Genomic DNA, 21362 nt, shown 5'->3' on the forward strand with positions numbered 1-21362 from the left:
AACGGTTAATGTATGTGCGACTCTCTTCAGCATTTCCACAAACACATTTCAGCATCTCTTATTTTCATTACAGTAACCATTGTTACAATTTCAATCATTTCATTGTTACATCATAGGAATTCACAACAGGTTTCATAACACTAGCTCTCGATTGCCAATTGTGTACTCTATTGCGGCGGCGCCAAGCTTCGTGTATCATAAGTTCTGCTTCTGTAGGTGCTAGTCCGGCACACTTGGAGACTAAAGCCTTCAAGTCGTTCGCCCTTAGAGCAAAGGCTTCAAGTTTTGTATGGGTTTTGAGGGTATTGTAAGAGATTGGGAGATCGGATAGGTTTGGCAGGACCTGTTGGGAAACGCCATGGAACCCCCAGTTTAGAATTTCTTCTCCACAGTAACAACCTTCTTCAATACACTCCCCGTGGCTTGAGGAGACAGTACTTCCCACACCATTATTATTTGTGGTTGCAAATTTCCAAAGAACGCCCTTTGTGATGAAGAGCATTCGATCAAGTGGTTCTCCCTCTCGAATAATATTGGAGCAGCATGCATCACCTACTTCCACTACCTTGGAGCTGTAGGATCAGAATAATTCCCTCACTCGTGGTAACAACCCTGCACCAGATTTGCTGCAGCACGCACCACATTCAGCACCAACAAGTGAAGATTCCTTTGTAAATAAATTACTAAAAAGTCCTTCAAATGGATGAGGTGTCATGTACTTTTCTGTATTTACAAAATTAGTCAGTAAATTATACAAATATTTCTATTCCTAGTCTGTTAGATTGCTTGCTATATATAGATAGCAGTACCTTGTAAAGAACATAAGGAATGAATGAAAGATAGTTGCATTTTTCATCAACTTTTCACTCTTGGCAATCCTTCCTTCTATTCTTCTTCTTCTTCTATTTTTTGCTTTTCTTTTTATTCTTACATGGTATCAGAGCCATAAGAGTGAATTTTTTTTCCCATGGCTGAAGACTCAAACATCTTATTTACAGACTTCACCAACATCATCAACCCTTACAGATTTGACCATGGGGACAACCCCTCTATTCCTCTGGTTACTGACCACCTCACCACAGAAAACTACACCACCTGGTCCAGAGCTATATGCAGAGCTCTTCGAGCCAAAAATAAACTTGGTTTTTATCAATGACACTTTGTTAAAACCACAAGACCTCACTGACCCTCTACATGAAGCATGGGAGCGTTGTAATGCTCTTGTTGTTTCTTGGCTTCAAAATTCAATCAGCTCCTCTCTGAAATCTAGCATTGCACTTGTTGATGATGCTAGACAGATTTGGGTTGAGCTCAAGTATAGATTTACTCAACAAAATGGCCATCGTATTTTTCAATTGAAAAAGGCCTTGACAGGTTTGAACCAAGAAAATGATTCTGTGAGTATTTATTTTGGCAAACTTAAGACATTATGGGATGAACTCCACATATATGATCCTTTGCCTGATTGCACTTGTGGAAAGCTCACTATTCTCCTTGACAGATATCAAAGGGATTGTGTCATACAATTCCTCATGGGTCTTAATGAGTCTTTTCATGCCACTCGTAACCAAATCATGTTGTTAGACCCTTTGCCTCCCATCAACAAAATTTTCTCCATGATTCAGCAACAGGAAATGCAAAATCACATGCTTCATGTTTTGCCTTCCCCTGACTCTATGGCACTTGCTGTTAGACAGCCATATATCCCATCCAAAACACCTTTCAAACCACCCAACTCATACAAACGTGATAGACCATTTTGCACACATTGCAAAATACAAGGCCATAACCTTGAAAATTGTTTCAAAGCAGGCAATGCACAACCTCCTCTTTGCACTTATTGTCACTTAACAGGTCATGTGGCTGATAAATGCTATAAACTTCATGGGTATCCACGGCATAAATTTCATGCTAAAAATAACTCTCCCAATTTTTCATCTGCTCATCTCACCTCAGTTGAACCAGTAGCATCTGCAGATGAGAAACTGGCATTTACAAAGGACCAATATCAGCAACTATTGTCTTTATTGCAGTCAAAGGAGGCCTCCATTGCCAACCACTCAGTTAGCACTGTCCAAACAGATTGTTCTTCTCCATCTCTCATGAATGGTACTCATTTTTGCCTCACTTCATCTACTCAAGCACACAACAAAGCACATCAAACACCATGGATAATTGAAACTGATGCTACAGACCACATGGTCTGTAACACATCTTTTCTCTCAGCCATTACTTCCAATGTCTCTTTTGTGGTCAGACTTCCCAATGGTTACACAGCACCTGTTTCTCACATAGGCACTGTCAAACTCACCAACACCTTGGTATTACAAAATGTGCTATGTGTTCCATCTTTCAATTTTAACTTGATTTCAGCAAAACAATTGACTAACTCTCTCTCTTGTTGCTTCCTATTTTTCTTACAATTTTACTTTATTCAGGACCTTTTATCATGGACCACGATTGGCATGGGTGAGATAAAGAATGGTCTATATCATTTGGTTACTGCTGCAGTTCCACCAACAGCTCTCCTTCATCATTTTCATGTTCCTCTATCTTCAAGTTTTTCAGTTTCCACTACTTTCAACAATGTTGATTCCATTTCAGATATTTGGCATTGTAGAATGAGCCACACACCCATTTCAAAATTACATGTAATTTTGGATTCCTCTATCAAAAATCACTTATCTTCTATTTCTAGTGATAAACCTTGTCTTATATGTCCAATTGCTAAGCATCATAGACTTCCTTTTCCCATTAGCACTCATAAAAGTAAAAAATATTTGAGCTCATACACTGTGACATTTGGGGACCCAACTCAATTACAGCTTATGATGGTTCCAATTACTTCCTAACCATTGTAGATGATTTTTCTAGAAGTACTTGGATCTATTTACTCAAAACCAAGTCACATACTAGGCCTTGTATAGAAGCTTTCTGCAACTTAGTAGAAACTCAGTTTTCTACCAAAGTTCAAATTTTAAGAAGTGATAATGGACTTGAATTTCAAATGACAGATTTCTTCAATAAAAAATGAATTATACACCATAAAACTTGTGTGGAGACTCCACAGCAAAATGACATTCCAGAGAGAAAGCACCAACATCTCTTAAATATTGCTCGAGCCATAAAAATACAGTCCAATCTCCCACAAAAATATTGGAGTGACTGCATTCTTACTGCAGCCTACATTATTAATAGGGTTCCTAGTCCACTGCTGTCCAATAAAACACCATTCGAGCTCTTGTTTAATTTCCCTCCCACTTATTCACACATGAGAATTTTTGGTTGTTTATGTTTTGCCTCAACCCTATCTCAAAACAGAAAAAAATTTGATCCTCGAGGCAGGAAATGCACTTTCCTTGGCTATCCTTTTGGAGTTAATGATCCTTGATCCGCAAGATTTCCCAGCTACCAGTTTTTAATGATCCTTCATTTTCTCCTTCATATTCTTCTAATCCTATCCCTTTACCTTCTCTGACTTCTCCTCAAACAACCATCACTCCCTCCATCTTCTCCATTATCACCTCCATCCCCTGCCCCTAACTCTTCCTCTTCACCTGCTCTCAGAAGATCAACAAGAACCAGAAGAGCTCCTCAATATCTTCAAGATTTCCACTGTCAGCAGATTTCTTCTATCTCACCTATTCAATCACTAGTTTCATCACCTCCTTCCTCAGGTATTTCATTCCCTATATCTGCATCTCTTTCTTATAATAAATTATCACCTACTTTTTCATTCTTTTCTGCCACAATCTCTTCACACACTGATCCCACAACTTATAAACAAGCTGTTAAAGACTCTGACTGGTGTAAGGCAATGGAGACTGAGATTGAGGCTCTAGAATTAAACAAAACCTGGGTCCTCACTGATTTACCCCTTGGAAAAATTTCCATTGATTATAAATATGTCTACAAAACTAAATACCACTCAAATGGTACTGTTGAGAGAAAAAAGGCTAGGTTAGTTGCTAGAGGTTTCACTCAACAAGAATGTATAGACTACCATGAGACTTTTTCACCCATTGTGAAAATGGTTACTGTCAGAACCCTTCTTGCATTAGCAGCAATGAAAGGATGGCACCTTCAACAGTTTGATGTAAACAATGATTTCCTCCATGGTGACCTCCAAGAAGAAATCTATATGAAAAGACCCCCTGGCTATCACAAAGGCTCTCCAAATCAAGTATGCAAACTGCTCAAAAGCCTTTATGGCCTCAAACAAGCTTCACGCCAATGGTATAACAAGTTTTCTCACTCCCTCATTCAGTTTGGCATCATTCAATCTAAGGCAGATTATAGCCTTTTTACTTATAGTAATGGTGACATTTTCACAGCCCTTCTAGTCTATGTGGATGACATAGTCATGGCTAGTAATTCCCTTCATTCTATTTCTGTTCTAAAAGCTTTTCTCAATCACCATTTTAAAATCAAAGACCTTGGGCCCTTAAGATATTTTCTTGGCATTGAGGTTGCAAGATCACCATCTGGTATCCACCTTTGTCAAAGAAAATATACCTTAGACATCCTTGCAGATTCTGGTCATTTAGCCTCCAAAGCTTTAAAAATCCCAATGGATCAAAATTACAAACTTAGCAAGTCCTCTAGTCTTCCTATACCTGATCCCACAGTTTATAGGCGCCTCATAGGCAGATTGCTATACCTAACATTAACTAGACCAAATATCTGCTATCCCACTCATGTTCTTAGTCAATTTTTAGATCATCCCACTTCCACTCACCTTGCAGCAGCCTACAAAATTCTCAGATATATTAAAAATGCTCCTGGTCAAGGCATTTTTTTATCTTCAACATCTTCAATCCACCTTAAAAGATATTGTGACTCAGACTGGGCATCTTGCCCTGACACAAGAAAATCTATCACTGATTATTGCATCTTCTTAGGCCACTCCCTCATTTCTTGGAAATCAAAAAAACAAACTGTTGTATCTAGATCTTCTGCTGAGGCAGAATATCGTGCTATGACCTCCATCTCCACAGAATTTACTTGACTTAGACAACTTTTTTCTGACCTCTCTATACTTCATCCACAAGCTGCTGACCTATATTGTGACAATCAAGCTGCAATTCATATAGTAGCCAATCCTGTTTTCCATGAGAGAACCAAACATATCGAAGTAGACTGTCACCTTATTAGAGACAAAATTCTTGAAGGCAGCATCAAGACTGCTCATGTTTCAACAAATTCTCAACTTGCTGACATATTCACAAAATCCTTACCCTCTTATCTTCTGTACTTACACATTTTCAAGATGGGAATAATAAATTTATATTCTCCATCTTGCGGGGGTGTATTGGAGCAGCATGCATCACCTACTTCCACTACCTTGGAGCTACAGGATCAGAATAATTCCCTCACTCGTGGTAACAACCCTGCACCAGATTTGCTGCAGCACGCACCACATTCAGCACCAACAAGTGAAGATTTCTTTGTAAATAAATTAGTAGAAAGTCCTTCAAATCGATGAGGTGTCATGTACTTTTTTGTATTTACAAAATTAGTCAGTAAATTGTACAAATATTTCTATTCCTAGTCTGTTAGATTACTTGCTATATATAGATAGCAGTACCTTGTAAAGAACATACGGAATGAATGAAAGATAGTTGCATTTTTATCAACTTTTCACTCTTGGCAATCCTTCCTTCTATTCTTCTTCTTCTTCTATTTTTTGCTTTTCTTTTTGTTCTTACAAATAATGTAGGTATCTTGACTGTAGTACACTTGCTTGATATATTGGCAGATGAGTTGCAATTGCGCGTCACTTGCTTCTCGAAACATGGGCACCTGTCTTACATACAAACGAAAACAATAATGAGAAACCCATAATAAAATTGAACACATGATTTGGGAGTAGGGAATTCAATGTCAAGATCTCAAACAACTTCATGTGACGGCGAACAATGTCACGTACAAGATGATCATGCTAATTAGAATGTCCACATTAATTAATTAATTGTTGTACGTCCAACAATGAATTACGTCATATATAGTAGATAAGTAGTAAGTATAGATCAATGACGTAGATTTGTAAGACTAATGCTCATGAGCTAGCTAATGATAATATAATGATATAATTTATAATATGCATGGCTTCATAAGAGTATATATAATGGCGCCATGCTTTAACAATATTTATATATATATATATATATTAGTTAATATACACTAAGAAGTTTTATGTTTAAATATAAAATAACAAATAAAAGCATTTAACATGCCAGTTGAGCTAAACGTTTTTTTCAATAAATAAAGATCAATAATTATCACATTCCTTCTCAATATAAATTAGCAAATAATTTATAAGAAATTCTTCATTTATTTTGCTTTGAAACCTTATCTCAATAATATTAAAAGTTGAAAAAGTTTGTTCAATTTATTTTTATTCCGAAACTTAGTCTTTACAACGTTTATGCTTTAAAGTTTTTGATTTATTCATATTGTTCAACTTAAGTTTTTAAAACAAAAGGTGAAGAAAATGATCCATATAAAAAGTCATATATATTATGATACTCAATATTACCTAATTTAACATAATAAATTAAATTAAAAAATTTAGATTTATATGATGAATTAATGAGCATATATATGATTTATGAAAAATAAAATATATTCGAGATTAAAAAATTTAGATTTAATTAATACTCTTTTATTTTTATATAATTTTAAATTAAATTAATAAAAAATGTCAATTGTTTGGGGGAGGGGGCCTGCTAGATTCATCCTTGGTTGATGACAAGACTTATAAACAAACACGGTAAAATAACTGCTCGTTGTGGAAAAACAAAAATATGTCCAAACCTCAAACTTCGCAGGCCCCACCAAAAACAGTAAAAGTACTTCCGCGGAAAATCCATGGATGCCACAGTATTTGATTGAAGTGCTTCAAGGAATATTCCAAAATCAAACCTCGTCGTATTTTCTTTCTCTACGGGACAATAATCATCTAAAAATGTGTAATTTTAAAAAACTGTGATCGGATTTTTATATTGTAACGCCAGGTATTAGTATGTAATCACGGTTTTCTTCCGTCATAAGTAAAGATTTATTAATATAATCGAGACAGAATTACCCGTAAATAGGTGATTCTTGACTCTTCTTCAAAAAAATAAAAAGTTTGATTTCACGTTGGATGGAGAAAAGGTACCAAAAAGCTCCCAGTACCTTGATGAAAATGATCCGCCGAAAGTTAATTAACGTGATAAGACGTATAATTAGTATGAGACTGATCATCATGATAATTATAACAAATTAACTTACATGACTGGCAACAATATACAGAAACAAATTGAATCCAGCTTTCACCGCTATGGTAATTACAGGGAGGGTGGTATTCTTCCTGACTTTTCTCCAAGACAGATAGATACGAGTTATTCTTGGCACATATTGGGATAGGACAACGGCGTTTAGCACTTTTCTTGAGTTCAAACCATTGGAACCTCTCATTTCTCTAAAAATAATTGGAACTAGCACCTGGACATGATATAAATAACTAAGACAACTTAAATTGTATCAAATTATCTATTAACAATTTTCATCACATATGGCAAAAACCTATTATCTCATTTTATTTTAGGGAGATTGCCATCAAACTAGTAGTCGAAGATTTAAATCGATATACCGTCTATATAAGGATATTGCTCTCCATTCACTTAAAAAATACAACCATTCCATTATAGATAAATGTCTACACCCTTATCCAAAAACAACTTATCTCATTATCAATATCCAAACAAGTATGGATACTGCTCTCGCATGTCTTTTTCTATTTTGCCGATAATATCCTCAGCTGTTGGATCTCCCCACGAAATCTTTACCAGAGGTATCATGTCTTGAACCTCAATTTTTGTTCATTCCAATCTAGAATCAATGTCGGAGCTTCCTCATACATAAGTTTGGGCTGAAGTTGAAGGCTACTAAGATCGACCACTCCGGGTTCTTGCTGCTCAAAGCTCTTCCTCAGGGTGAAAACGTGAAATACGTCAAGAATATGTCCAAAATCTTCCGATAATGCAATCTTGTAAACCACTGGGCCGATCTTCTCCACTATTTGGAATGGTCCAACATTCCTTGAACTGAGCTTCGCTTATTCAATATTCAAATATGTAACAAAGAGATAATTGTGCACTCGACAAGCAGACTTGGAATCCGTTACAATCTCTTCAATGTAACTCTTTAATCTATTGCCTATATATTAATCATAACCTGCACTGATTTGGTCATCTTGACCAACCCATTCTCTTAATTTTCCATTCAATTAATATGGGAAGTAAATGTTAGCTGCTCTGCCATCCCCATCACATCTTCGCCCCCACTCATCCAAAACAAAATGTTAAAATAATATGAAAGAAAACCAACATTGGTTAAGGTGAGAACGGTTGATTTTCGTACGCATACAACTTAATACACGACCTCAAAAACAAACTAATGCATTTCAACAAGCAGGCAATTATTTAATTAATTAATTTTATAAGAAAAACAGGTATTTATGACTATTTATTAATCCTAAACCACAACGGTTGAGTGCATGCCAGCTAGTTAGGTATTGCTAGCTCTCGATCGCCAATTGAGTACTTTTTTTTTGTGGGGCCAAGCTTCTTGTATCATAAGGACTGCTTCTGTAGGTGTTGGGCCGGCACAGCTGGAGGCTAAAGCCTTCAAGTTGTTGGCCATTAGAGCAAAGGCTTCAACTTTTGTATGGGTTTTGAGGGTTTTGTCAGAGATTGGGAGGTCGGATAGGTTGGGCAGGACCTGTTGGGAGAAGCCATGGAACCCCCAGTTTAGAATTTCTTCTCCACAGTAACAACCTTCTTCAATACACTCCCCGTAGCTTGAGGAGACAGTACTTCCCACACCATTATTGTTATTTGTGGTTGCAAATTTCCAAATAACGCCCTTTGTGACGAAGAGCATTCGATCAAGTGGTTCTCCCTCCCGAATAATGTAGGTATCTTGACTGTAGTTCACATGCTTGATATATTCGCAGATGAGTTGCAATCGGCTGTCACTTACTTCTCGAAACATTGGGACCTGTCTTACAAAAAAACAAGAGCAACAATGAGAGACCATAATAAAATTGAACACGTTCGGGAGTAGGGAATTCAATATCAAGATCTCAAACAACTTCATGTGACGGCGAACAATGTCACGTACAAGATGATCATGCTAATTAGAATGTCCACATTAATTAATTAATTGTTGTACGTCCAACAATGAATTACGTCATATATAGTAGATAAGTAGTTAGCTGTATAGAAGAAAAATAATTATTGATTGAACTTAATTATACTTTTTATGCTCTCTACAGAAAAATAAGTAGATCGAAGAAAACGGAACACTCACATTCTTTAGCATGGGCAAGCAGAGATGGTGCTTAATCTCCTGTCTAAGAAATATGGGAAGGTGAGGGAATGGATTCTCCGCATCTATATCATTCTTTTTTTCCTGTAGTCTTGGTTTTATGTGGTGCATGATCTGATATTTTATAGGGCTTGGGAGCTTGTTTCTTTCTATCCAGAACTGCACGCTTTGTTCTATACCTCTCATCTTTGCAATATCATTCTCATCCATGTATGTCTTCAACTGTTTCTGTGTCTGCCACTACATATACATCTGTTTACATATAACAAGTTCACTTTAAATCTTAGTGATAAATTACTACTTCATCTCCCAAAAGTTAAATCAACAAAAAAATTAGAATTATAACCATTTAAAATATAACTAAGTTTATATATATATATATATATAAAAGAATTATACTAAACCTACAGCTCTCTTTAATTTTAAGTTTAAAATTAAGTATGTGTAGTAAATTTCCAGCTCTCTTTAATTTTTGGCAAAAGAGAAAAAGGATAAATCACTTAATTGGTTTCAATTTAATTAATTCAAACTCATCAAAAGAAACTAAAAGAATATTCTCTTGCATATCTATTCTATGAATGAAATAGAGTTTATACAGATGAACAGTAAATTTTCTCCAAATTTCATTTTCCAATTTTATCCCTGATTTTCTCCAAATATTGTTTTTCAATTTTATCCCTCTTCATTTCTACTTTTCCCGTTTTGTCCTTGTCATTTGTTTTGTTTTATTCACAAATGTACGTTTTTATCCCTTTGTTTAATTTGAAAATTTAAGTCTTTGCCCCTATTTAAACCACACACACAAACCCTAACAAACTCCGATTGCCTTGCCCATGCTTTTCTCAACAAAATATAGATCATTCGCATCAGATAAAATCAAATCCAAACAAAATCTGTTCCAATTTCTACATCTTCAGTAATAAAATCATTCATATATAAGAAAAGATATTTACAACCGTGAATTATGTAACCGCCGCGCAATCGTTTTGAAAAAAGTGAATAAAACATGGAATCCACATGAAAAAAATTAATTTTTTAATAGTAGACCCCACTCATTTTCAAAGCAATTACGCGACGATTGCACAATTTACGATTGTATGTAGAATTACTCGTATTGATATTTTGCTAAATGCATGTAATTGGCAATTAATCCAAAAAATTAATATGGCTGTTTCATTTCAAGAAAAATGAAATCAAGATGAGGGAAGGGAACGATCGAGATTGCTAATAGAATTACTAGATAAAGAAGGATACAAGAATGCAGGAAACTCTCTTGCAAATGCAGCGAGAGATGATCTCTATTTATATTAGAAACTGTACACTTTGTTGAGTAATTGTTTTACAGCTGTCTGATGCTTGAAGAATCGGATTACTATGAATAAGGAAATGTATTGATGAGATATGCATGGAAAGTAAATAATTTTGTAGCCGTTGGGGACTTCTGGAATCAAGGTGCAGTTACACTTGATTTGTTGATTTGCCGTGATCTGCTGCTGCTGTCATGGTTTGCTGCAATGCCGTGATCTGCTGCAATGTTCATGTTCGTAATATGCCCCTTCAAGTTCAACAGGGATGAATGCACGTTGAGCTTGTCTCGTAGGAAGGCAAATCTTGCGGACACGATGGGTTTAGTGAGACCATCAGCAAGTTGGTCTTTGCTTGAAATGAAGCGAACTTCCAGAGTTTTTTGTTGAACTTTTTCCCGGACAAAATGGTAGTCTATCTCCACGTGTTTAGTTCGCGCATGGAATACCGGATTTGCCGTGAGATACGTGGCACCAATGTTATCACACCATAGGATTGGACGTTGGGCTAAAATAATACCGATCTCACCCATCAAGGATTGGACCCAAAGTGACTCGGCTGTGGCATGTGCAACTGCTCGATACTCGGCTTCAGTGCTTGAACGGGCCACAATTGGTTGTTTCTTAGAGCTCCATGAGACTAAGTTGTTACCAAAATAAATGCAGAAACCCGAGGTAGACTTTCGATCATCAGGACAACCTGCTCAGTCGGCATAAGAGTAGATAGAAAGATGTGTCGACTTGCTTCGTCGAATAAGGAGTCCAAAATTGATTGAAAACTTGAGGTACCGAAGGATCCTTTTGACTGTTGTCCAGTGTTTTTCGGTAGGTTTGTGCATGAATTGGCAAACTTTATTAACTGCAAATGAGATATCTAGTCGAGTCAGCGACAAATATTGTAACGCCCCAACTATACTACGATAATTTGAAGGATCTGGATAAGTAGCACCCGAGAACAAAGACAGTTTCTGAGAAGAGGACATTGGAGAAGACACATGTTTGGCATCGAGCATTTTTGTCCGTTGGAGAAGATTGAAGATATACTGGCTTTGCAAAAGGAGAAGGCCTTCGGGTAGGTGATGTGCTTCCACGCCCAAAAAATATTTTAGGTGCCCGAGGTCTTTGACATCAAATTCTTGACTCAGATTTGCAATCAGTTGGGAGATGGCCAGTGGACTCGACCTAGTGATCAAAATATCATCGACATATACAAGGAGAAATAATGAACTTGACCCCTGTCTGCAAATAAACAGAGAAGTATCAGTGCATGAGTTCACAAACCCGAGAGAGAGTAGATGCTCTTGTAGTCGATGATACCAGGCTCTTGGAGCCTGTTTCAGTCCGTATAGGACCTTGTGTAGTCGGCAAATGTGATTTGGGAAGCTGGGGTGCACATAGCCAAGGGGTTGTTGCATGTAAACTTCTTCAGTTAAGTTGCCGTGAAGGAAAGCGTTTTTTATATCAATTTGATGGATCGCCCACTGGTTTGAGACAGCATAGCTGAGCATGATTCGAATGGTCGTGGGCTTTACCACGGGGCTAAAAGTATCATCGAAGTCAATTCCCTATTGTTGGTGATATCCTTTGGCAACGAGTCTCGCTTTTCTTCGTTCAAGAGAACCATCGGACTTGCGCTTGGATTTGAAAATCCACATGGAACCGACGACATTGAGTCCGGGTTTGGCAGGAACTAAGGACCACGTTCCATTACTCATGAGCGCAGTGAATTCTTCATCCATGGCAGCACGCCATTCACTGTGTTTGGAAGCTTCGGAATAGCAGGTTGGTGACTCTGGAACCTTACCTGCAGCAAGAAAGGTTTGTGGTAGAGGATACCGAACGATTCCATCGGGATTCTTCTTCGGTTTTACGATATTGTTCTGGGATCGTGTGACCATTCGATGAGGACGGTGCTCAGGGAGTTCTTCAGCAGCAGGTGGTTGTTGGGTTGGTTGTGTGGCGAGAGCAGAGTTGCTGGGTGGAGAAGAAGAGTTTAGTTCTGGTGGTGAAAGTTGTGAAGAAGGAGACGGAGGTACCGAGGAAGACGAAGGTATTGTATTATTAGTGGAAACAATGTCGTAGGGGTTAGTGAGTCTATGGCTTGGCATGTGTCGTTTTGTGTCGGTGGGCTTTGAGTCATGTCGTTTCGCAAGAGATTAAAAGGAAGAGTTGTATGCGAGTTTGATGGAGTCTGGGTTGGGTTTGCGTCTAAGTGAGCAAAAGGAAAAGATTATTCATCGAAGACAATATGCCAAGAAACAAACACCTTGCCAGTGGAGGTATCAAGGCACTTGAATCCACGATGTGAGTTGCTATAGCCAAGGAAGACACAGCGTTTAGATCTGAAGTCAAGTTTGTTACGATTGAAGGGGCGTAGAAAAGGAAAATAAGCACACCCAAAAATTTTTAAAGAGGAAAAATCAGGGGCATTTTGGTAGAGTTTTTCAAATGGTGAAATGCCAAGAGGAGTGGTGGGAAGGCGATTAATAAGATTTGTGGCCATGAGAAAAGCATCATCCCAATAGGTGTGAGGAACACGACTATGGGATAGGAGTGAGAGACCCGTTTCAACAATGTGACGGTGTTTCCGTTCAACAGACCCATTTTGTTGGGACGTATGGGGGCATGTGATTCGATGTTGGATGCCAATATTTGCAAAATATGTGTGAAGAGATCGATACTCCCCACCCCAATCAGTTTGCACATATTTTATTTTATGATTAAATTGGCGTTCAACAAGTTTTTGCAATGAGAGAAAAATTTGCATGACATTAGATTTGCTTGGGATTGGAAATAACCATGTAAATTTGCTAAAGTGATCAACAAACGAAACATAGTATTTATTTCCATTGGTTGACATAATAGGGGAAAGACCCCAAACATATGAGAAAATTAATTCAAGAGGATGATTAGAAGATGATTGAGAAGTAGAAAAAGGAAGGCGATGACTCTTTCCTTGTTGACAAGCAGAACAAACACCTGGAATTTTATTAGATGAAGTAGGTAAAGAAAACTTGGAAACAAGATGCCGGACAGTTTGATAGGAAAGATGTCCCATCCGGCAATGCCAGACATCAAGAGGTGCACGTTGAGATAGGTATGTTTGAGAATGGTTTGTTGGTGACATGGAAGTTGGAAAAATGTAGAGGCCGTCTTTAGGTTTGCCACGCAGAAGAACTCTCCCCGTTGCCTCGTCCTTCACCAAAACGAATTTGAAGAGGTCGAAAGAGTGGTGGAACCAATATTTTTGATAGGTAAACCTGCCCCGTCGCCGACATGAATATGATCATTGCCAAGATACGGTTCTGCTTGTACAGTCAAGTTATTGAAATCGTTGATGAGATGGTTTGTTGAACCAGTATCCTGATACCAGTTAGTATCATGTTGAGTTGAGGGAGATGCCACATAAGCTGCCATGTTAGGAGGAGTGCCTTGGTAGGCATGATCGAACCTATAATAACATTGGATGGCTGTGTGACCATTTCTTCCACAGACTTGGCATTGTGGTCTCGGGTTGGAGGAGTAATTTTGAGGAGGACCACCTCTTCCTCTATTTCCACGTCCCCTTCGTCTGTTGTTGGAACCATGGGACTGGTTTTGAGAAGGGCGCTGCTGCTGTGGATATTTTCCACCACGCGACCTGAAGTCATTCCGTGTGGCCACGTTCACCGAGCCAACAGAGGTGTCAACAACAATTTGTTGCTGCTCAAGACATAACTCAAATGCAAGAAGATGGTTAAACATATCTTCTGATGTCATTTTGTCAATTTGAGTAGAAATTGACGTGACAATAGCATCATATGACGTATCAAGACCACCAATAAGGTAGGCTATAAATTCATGATTTTGAAGGGGCTGTCCGATGGCAGCCAAGTTGTCCGAAAATGATTTCATTTTTTGAAAGTAATCGAAAATAGACATGCTACATTTCTTGGTGGAGGCCAAAAATTGTCGAGATTGTAGGGCACGAGCGGAAGAGTGAGAGGCAAACATTCTCTCGAGGGCGACCCAAACTTCTCTGGAAGTTGCAAGGCCAACCATTTGTGCCAGGATATTCTCGGATAAGGAGGAAACCAGTGCACTTAGAACAACCTGATCTTGATCATACCAGGTAATGTATTTGGGATTTGGTATTTCAGTGGGAACGGTTTGAGAGGTTGTTGCTGCAGGATTAGGAATGGAGCCATCAACGAACCCAAACAAATGCTGACCACGTAGGTAGGGGACAATCTGAGTTTTCCAGAGAAGGTAATTGTCCTTGGTGAGTTTTACTGTGACGAGGCTATGGATGTATAGGGGAGTAACCGAGTTGGAAGGAGATGAGGCCATTTTGGTGGATCGAAAAAAAAAAACAGAGGTTATGTTAGGCTCTTATACCATAAAGAAGGATACAAGAATGCTGGAAACTCTCTTGCAAATGCAGCGAGAGATGATCTCTATTTATATTAGAAACTGTACACTTTGTTGAGTAATTGTTTTACAGCTGTCTGATGCTTGAAGAATCGGATTACTATGAATAAGGAAATGTATTGATGAGATATGCATGGAAAGTAAATTATTTTGTAGCCATTGGGGACTCCTGGAATCAAGGTGTAGTTACACTTGATTTGTTGATTTGCCGTGATCTGCTGCTGCTGTCATGGTCTGTTGCAATGCCGTGATCTGCTGCAATGTTCATGTTCGTAATACTAGATCGTGCATGTTGTGTTCTATTAATGTTTATAGAAACCATATATCACTCATGCCAAATTATAGAAATATGGGTGGGCGTTCAAACTTACAAAAAAAAAAAAAAAAGTGATCATCACATAAGTCATAACACTAACCTGCAAATTTCCGATGAAGTACAAAAACAGAAGCAAGCCAAAGATCGAAATGAAAATTGTGAAGAAAATTTCCCAGAAATAGGGACTTGTTTGAAGGTTTTGACCAAGAGAACTGCCAAAATTGGATCAATTCTAATGTATAAGATGGTCACATCATAAATGATTAATGTAATACACACACATATATATATATATATATATCTTAAGCCCTACGCTTACAGGTCTATTCTTAACTTAAATACTCTAACATGTATATATATATATATATATAGGAAACAAAGAGCATATAATCACACGCCTAAAACAAAATGATAATAAAAAAAAGACCATAATCTAAAAAATCGAAGATGCATTTCTTCATATATAATTCTTGTTTGAGCAGCAATTCACTAAAATAATTATTTTTGTGTTCTATATATAAATATGAATATAAGTTCATATGCATGATATATGATCTTATACGTACATAATGAATTATCTTTTTCGTGTTACCTTTCTTAGACAGTAAAACCAGACCCTGCACTGAATCCGAATGCATATATATACACAAATTAAGGTCCCCTTAACTTCTAATTCAAACTCGAAGGTCAACATAGATATATCAAGTGGGTCCTATAGTATTTATTGCTGTCAATATATAAAATATCTCGAATAATATTAAATGAATAATAAATATTATAAGATTCACTTAATTTATCTATTTCTTTACTACTTGAGCACCACAAATTTGGGTGAAAACTTCAGAAAGATTTTTTCCCTAAATAATGTACAAGACGGGTGGTATGTTCATTGATGACAAGACTATACCATAAAATAATTCATTGTGAAAATACAAAAATACTGTCCAAACCTCAAATTTCGCAGGCCCCACCAAAAACAGTACAAGAACTTCCGCGGAAAATCCATGGATGCCACCGTACCAGATTGAAGTGCTTCAAGGTATATTCCAAAATCAAACATTGTTGGACTTTCTTTCTCTACGGAACAATAATCATTTAAAAATGTGTAATTTCCAGAACTGTGATCACAGTACGAAGAACTTCGATTACATCCAATATAATTTTCACACGCAAAGTGCCAGCAAGCCGTCTCTCGTTGGATGGAAAGAAAGTACCAAAACGCACCCAGTACCTAAAATATCATTTTTTTTTTCTATTGATTATTTGTAAATTATGCAGATATCATAGCGAAGATAAAGTAGAGAATTATGTGTAATTAAAAGCTAAATTGAATGATTAATACTCTTCCTATTAACGAAAATTTTGATGCAAGTAGACATATATATATATATAACATGATTCGAAACGAAGGTTCTGAATTTAAATTATAACTTAATACTTCACTCTGTTTCAATGTTCAGCTCGAGTAGTGATTAACATTTTTTTTTTCTCATGTCAATCTTGTAGCCTTTTTACGTGTTCCATAAGAGTAGGTGGTAGTCATGAATTATATATCCATGGATACAATTAGTATATATGTGTACAACGCATGCATGCTTATGATAACTTAAAGGAAAATTCTATACACCATACTACCATCCCATTTTTATCCCATTAAGTATGATGTGGCACATTTATCACCATTAAATGATCATTTAATGCATGCTTCTTTATCATCTAATGGTGATAAATGTGCCAAATCATACTAAATGGGATGAAAGTGAGATGGTAGTATGGTGTATAGCATTACTCTAATTTAAAACGATAAAAGCCTAATGATTAGCAGAGTTTAATAATTAGCATTAATAAGAATTAGATGGGGATCATTTAATTAATAATTGAAATTGATTCACAACATCTGGATGTACGAAACGATATCAATATATATAATAAGAAACAATTATTATTCAAAAAATAGATAATTAATTAGGATTATTAATTGAATTTCAAACTTGATGAGAATGATATCGATTCATCCGCCGAAAGTTAATTAACAATATAAGTATGAGACTCATGATCATGATAACAAATTAACTTACATGACTGGCAAAGGTATACAGAAACAAATTGATTAATCCAGCTTTCAGCACTATGATAATTGGAGGTAGGGTTGTATTAATCTTTCTGACTTTTCTCCAAGACAGATAGATACGAGTTATTCTTGGCACATATTGGGATACGACAACAGCGTTCAGCATTTTTGTGGTTTTCAAAGCATTGGAACCTCTCATTTCTGAAACCATAATTGGAACTAGCACCTGGAGATGATATAAATAACAAAGACAATTTTGTATTTACGTATAACGTTAGTTCAGCATGCTTGTGTACATACTGCTTAAACCATGCATGCAAATTATTAAAAGTACACACGAGCAAATTAAACAGTTAAGAATTAGCATATTTATATATACAAGCTAAGTAATTACCTGTGGGATTGGAAGAATTGACAGGACATCAATCGCGAATGAGGGTGACCACAAGTACCTCTTTGCTATTGGCCAAGCATCTGTGACTAGCTGTACTCCATCCTGTCCTTCATGTGGACGAGCGTTCTCGTCTATACAAGGACAACAACATTGCAAAATGATATTTCCTAGCGAAATCGAGTCCAGGACACTTCGCAAACAACTAGCTATGACGTGTAATCTTCTATCAATAGCAACGCACTTTCTTTCATCATTAATCACCGGAAGGTAAAGGAACAAAGGGTCCAGTACTGATACCGAAAACACGCACGACACTAAGAAAATCAATTTCCAGATTCGAAGGAACTCTCCCTCTGGGTGAAGAATGTTTACAGTCCACTTTTGAACTGTTCCGCTGTGAATTTGCACCTCAATATCCGGATCCCTAGGCAAAATACAGCAAACGGAAATCCATGATAAAAAGAAACAAAAGACTAGTTGATCATGATAAATCATGTTGTTTGGTAGGAAATTCAGCTTTCAGCCACACAAATTCACTAATTAATCGCCGGTAGGAAGATGAAGAAGATATTTACCGCACCCCCTTCTCCCTATGGTATCTCATTCTTAAGTGTACCCGTACACCGTGAATTAATTCCGCTACCTGAAAAAACTGTAAAACAGAATTGAGAAACATATATGCAAGATTCTTGGTCGATCTATTATTCAAAGTACTGCAATTAACATCCACATGATGAGCTTGCTTTTTCAAGTAAAAAATTGCAGCTTAAAGACATGATCACTAGGAAAAATCTTCTTTTCCCAAACTCGGTAGAGTATCCGGTACTGCTGTACATAACAAAAACAGAGTACTATTCTAAATGTCTTATACCCAAAGGTATTGAAAAGGAACGTGTATTAATTCATTCATATAACAATTCATTGAACCTGATAGATCGACTTGTGTGTTCCAGCAGACCAGGATATGGAGTGAGCAAAGAGCAGCAGAAAGCTTGATTTTAAGTAAGCAGTCTGCGTACATCCGTGTCCAGCGACTCGAACTGACTCAAGTCGTCCATAAAGAGTCACCTTTATGAAATGAAATGAAGTATATTTATTATATATATATATATAAATATATATACTTTACAAAAGCATAAAAAATTATAACTTCCTTTAAACAGAGCATTTCTTTTGATTATAAATTTTCTTTATTTTCTTTTGTACTAACATAAAAATTTAACTTTTAGTATGGTGTAGATATATATGCCTGGGTTTTGATTTTTTGCTTATTTATATTTATAAATATTTTATTGTAATCACGATTTTCTTTCATCATAAATAAAGATAATTAATAAAATTAAAGTACCGATATCTTCTTTAAAAAAAAAATGAAAGAGAAGAAGGAGAAGATATGCACATGTTTCACGTTTAATTTAGTGTGTCAATGGCTACGTATGAAGAATATAATAATCATTTTCGTCTGGAAGATAATCCGCGTGACGACCACCGAGTAATTCGTTAGAGCATTGGCATTGGTCTATGCATATACATATCTAAAGTCATATTTGGATAATATGACCCTAAAATCATCCACATTGGCTTATGCATATCTATAAATTTGGCTACCTATGAACAGTTGTTATCTAAATTTAGATAACAACTATTCACCCTACATATTATATTTTAATAATTAATTCTCTCTCCTCCCACTCTCTCTCACACAATCCTTTCATTTTCTCACTCCTTCAACAACAAAAAAAATATTCACTTGCACATTTATTTTATTATTATAATATATTATTTTTTTTTTCATTTTATTATATTTTTAATATATTATTATTAAAAAATTATATTTTTTATTATTATATTTGTATTATTAATGTCAAATGTATGTAGTGGATGTTAATTGTAAAATATATATAAAAAAAAAGATTTTAGCAAAAAAGTAATAATAATAAAATAATAATAATATTTTATTATTATTTTGTTTCAAATATGCATAAGCCAATATGGGAATTTTGCTTGAATGACAAAGTGGATATGCAAAAGAGGTAATTTTGCATATGCATATGCATAAACCAATGCTAATGCTCTTAGACGTTCATAAACTGCCAACCACTTTCAACCACGAAAAAACAAACGTGCATGATCTTGGATTTCATAAAAAAATCTAGTCATTATTTTCATACCCTATACTATACATAATTTTTTTATTTTTTTACTGTAGTATATAAATAATGAATAAAAGAACTTAATTAGTTTTGAAAGAATAAAATCATAAAAAAATTATAAAAATTAAAAATAAGTGTGGCGTGTGGTGTGTGAGGATGATGAGTATCAAAACTCGTGTTTCATATGAAAGATAATCCACATGACCACCAACTAGGGCTGAGCGACTTCAACTTCGACTTTGTTAGAGGTCAAATCTGACATTCGAATCTGACTTGTCGGAGCGAAATTGGATTTTAGCTTTTTTTAATTTCATATTTGATCCACTTTTTTTTAAAAAAATTTGTGTTAGCTTTTAGAGACAATCAATGTGATTTCTCATTGCAATGTATTGATATTTCTTAATCTTTGGTGCTGTACATGACTACTATTTATATGCAGTAATTGGCAATGTAAGCCATCTGATTTCAACTAACTTTAACTAACTATAACTAACTTAACTGTTATTTCTTAACTTTAACAATTTCTTCATCTCTTCTGAGTTTGGCTTCCCGTGACTTTAATTCCAATGATTCAATTTGTTCTTGTATATTCCAACAACCCCCCTCAAGAGGGGAATGGATATTGATCATTCCCATCTTGCGGATTAAATGATGAAAGTGTAGAGAACCAAGTGGTTTAGTCAGTATGTCTGCCAGTTGATGTTTTGAGGGAATATGAATAATTTTGATCAGTCCTTCTTGCAACTTTTCTCGAACCAAATGGTAATCTAGCTGGATGTGCTTTGTCCTTTCATGTTGGACAGGATTTGATGCAATTTCAGAAGCTGGTTTGCTATCAGTGTAGAGCAAAACAGCTTGTGAATGGGGAATGTGCAAATCAGCCAGTAGATAGATCAACCATTGAATTTCACATGTGGTGGATGCTAGAGCTCTATATTCAGATTCAGCTGAGGATCGACTAACAGTTGGTTGTTTCTTTGACTTCCATGAGATGGGAGAGTCTCCAATAAACACTGTGAAATCAGTGATGCTTTTTCTGGTGTCAATGCATCCACCCAAGTCACAGTCTGAATAAGCTTTTAAATGGAGAGAAGAGTCTGTAGACAGAAAAATGCCTTGACCTGGTGTTGCCTTGATGTACCTAAGGACCCTCTCAGCAGCTTGAAGGTGTTTGGTACTGGGATTAGCCATGAATTGGCTTAATGCTTGTACTGAGTAAGATAGGTCAGGTCTGGTTATGGTAAGATACAAGAGACGACCAACAAGTCTTTTGTATAATGCAGGGTCTGACAGAGGAGTAGATGAATCATTAGCACTAAGCTTTAAGGTAGATTCCATA

At 36.3% G+C, this 21362-nt stretch overlaps 2 protein-coding genes across 2 annotated transcripts in view; both read right to left on the reverse strand.

Moving 5' to 3' along the window:
- The window catches only part of LOC108987473 (cyclic nucleotide-gated ion channel 1-like), a 74355-nt gene extending 55417 nt beyond the window's left edge, over nucleotides 1-18938 (reverse strand). The window contains exons 1-3 of the mRNA XM_035684215.1: nucleotides 18798-18938; nucleotides 18446-18513; nucleotides 17871-18294 (exon numbers count right to left, since the gene is read on the reverse strand). Of these exons, the coding sequence (XP_035540108.1) occupies nucleotides 17871-18294; nucleotides 18446-18474 (453 nt within the window). The 5' untranslated portion in view covers nucleotides 18475-18513; nucleotides 18798-18938. The remainder of the gene's footprint in view (nucleotides 1-17870; nucleotides 18295-18445; nucleotides 18514-18797) is intronic.
- LOC109019413 (uncharacterized mitochondrial protein AtMg00820-like) lies at nucleotides 12005-12885 on the reverse strand. The gene has a single exon (XM_019001697.2). It carries the CDS (start codon nucleotides 12785-12787, stop codon nucleotides 12245-12247), a length of 543 nt encoding a protein of 180 aa, XP_018857242.1. The 5' UTR covers nucleotides 12788-12885; the 3' UTR covers nucleotides 12005-12244.
- Nucleotides 18939-21362: the final 2424 nt, after the last annotated feature.

Source organism: Juglans regia, chromosome 13 (assembly GCF_001411555.2).
Source record: "Juglans regia cultivar Chandler chromosome 13, Walnut 2.0, whole genome shotgun sequence".
Taxonomy (NCBI): domain Eukaryota; kingdom Viridiplantae; phylum Streptophyta; class Magnoliopsida; order Fagales; family Juglandaceae; genus Juglans; species Juglans regia.

What these genes read in the sequence shown, in the direction of transcription:
- LOC109019413 (XM_019001697.2), bottom strand. Translation starts at nt 12,787, where the DNA reads ATGCCAAGCCATAGACTCACTAACCCCTACGACATTGTTTCCACTAAT.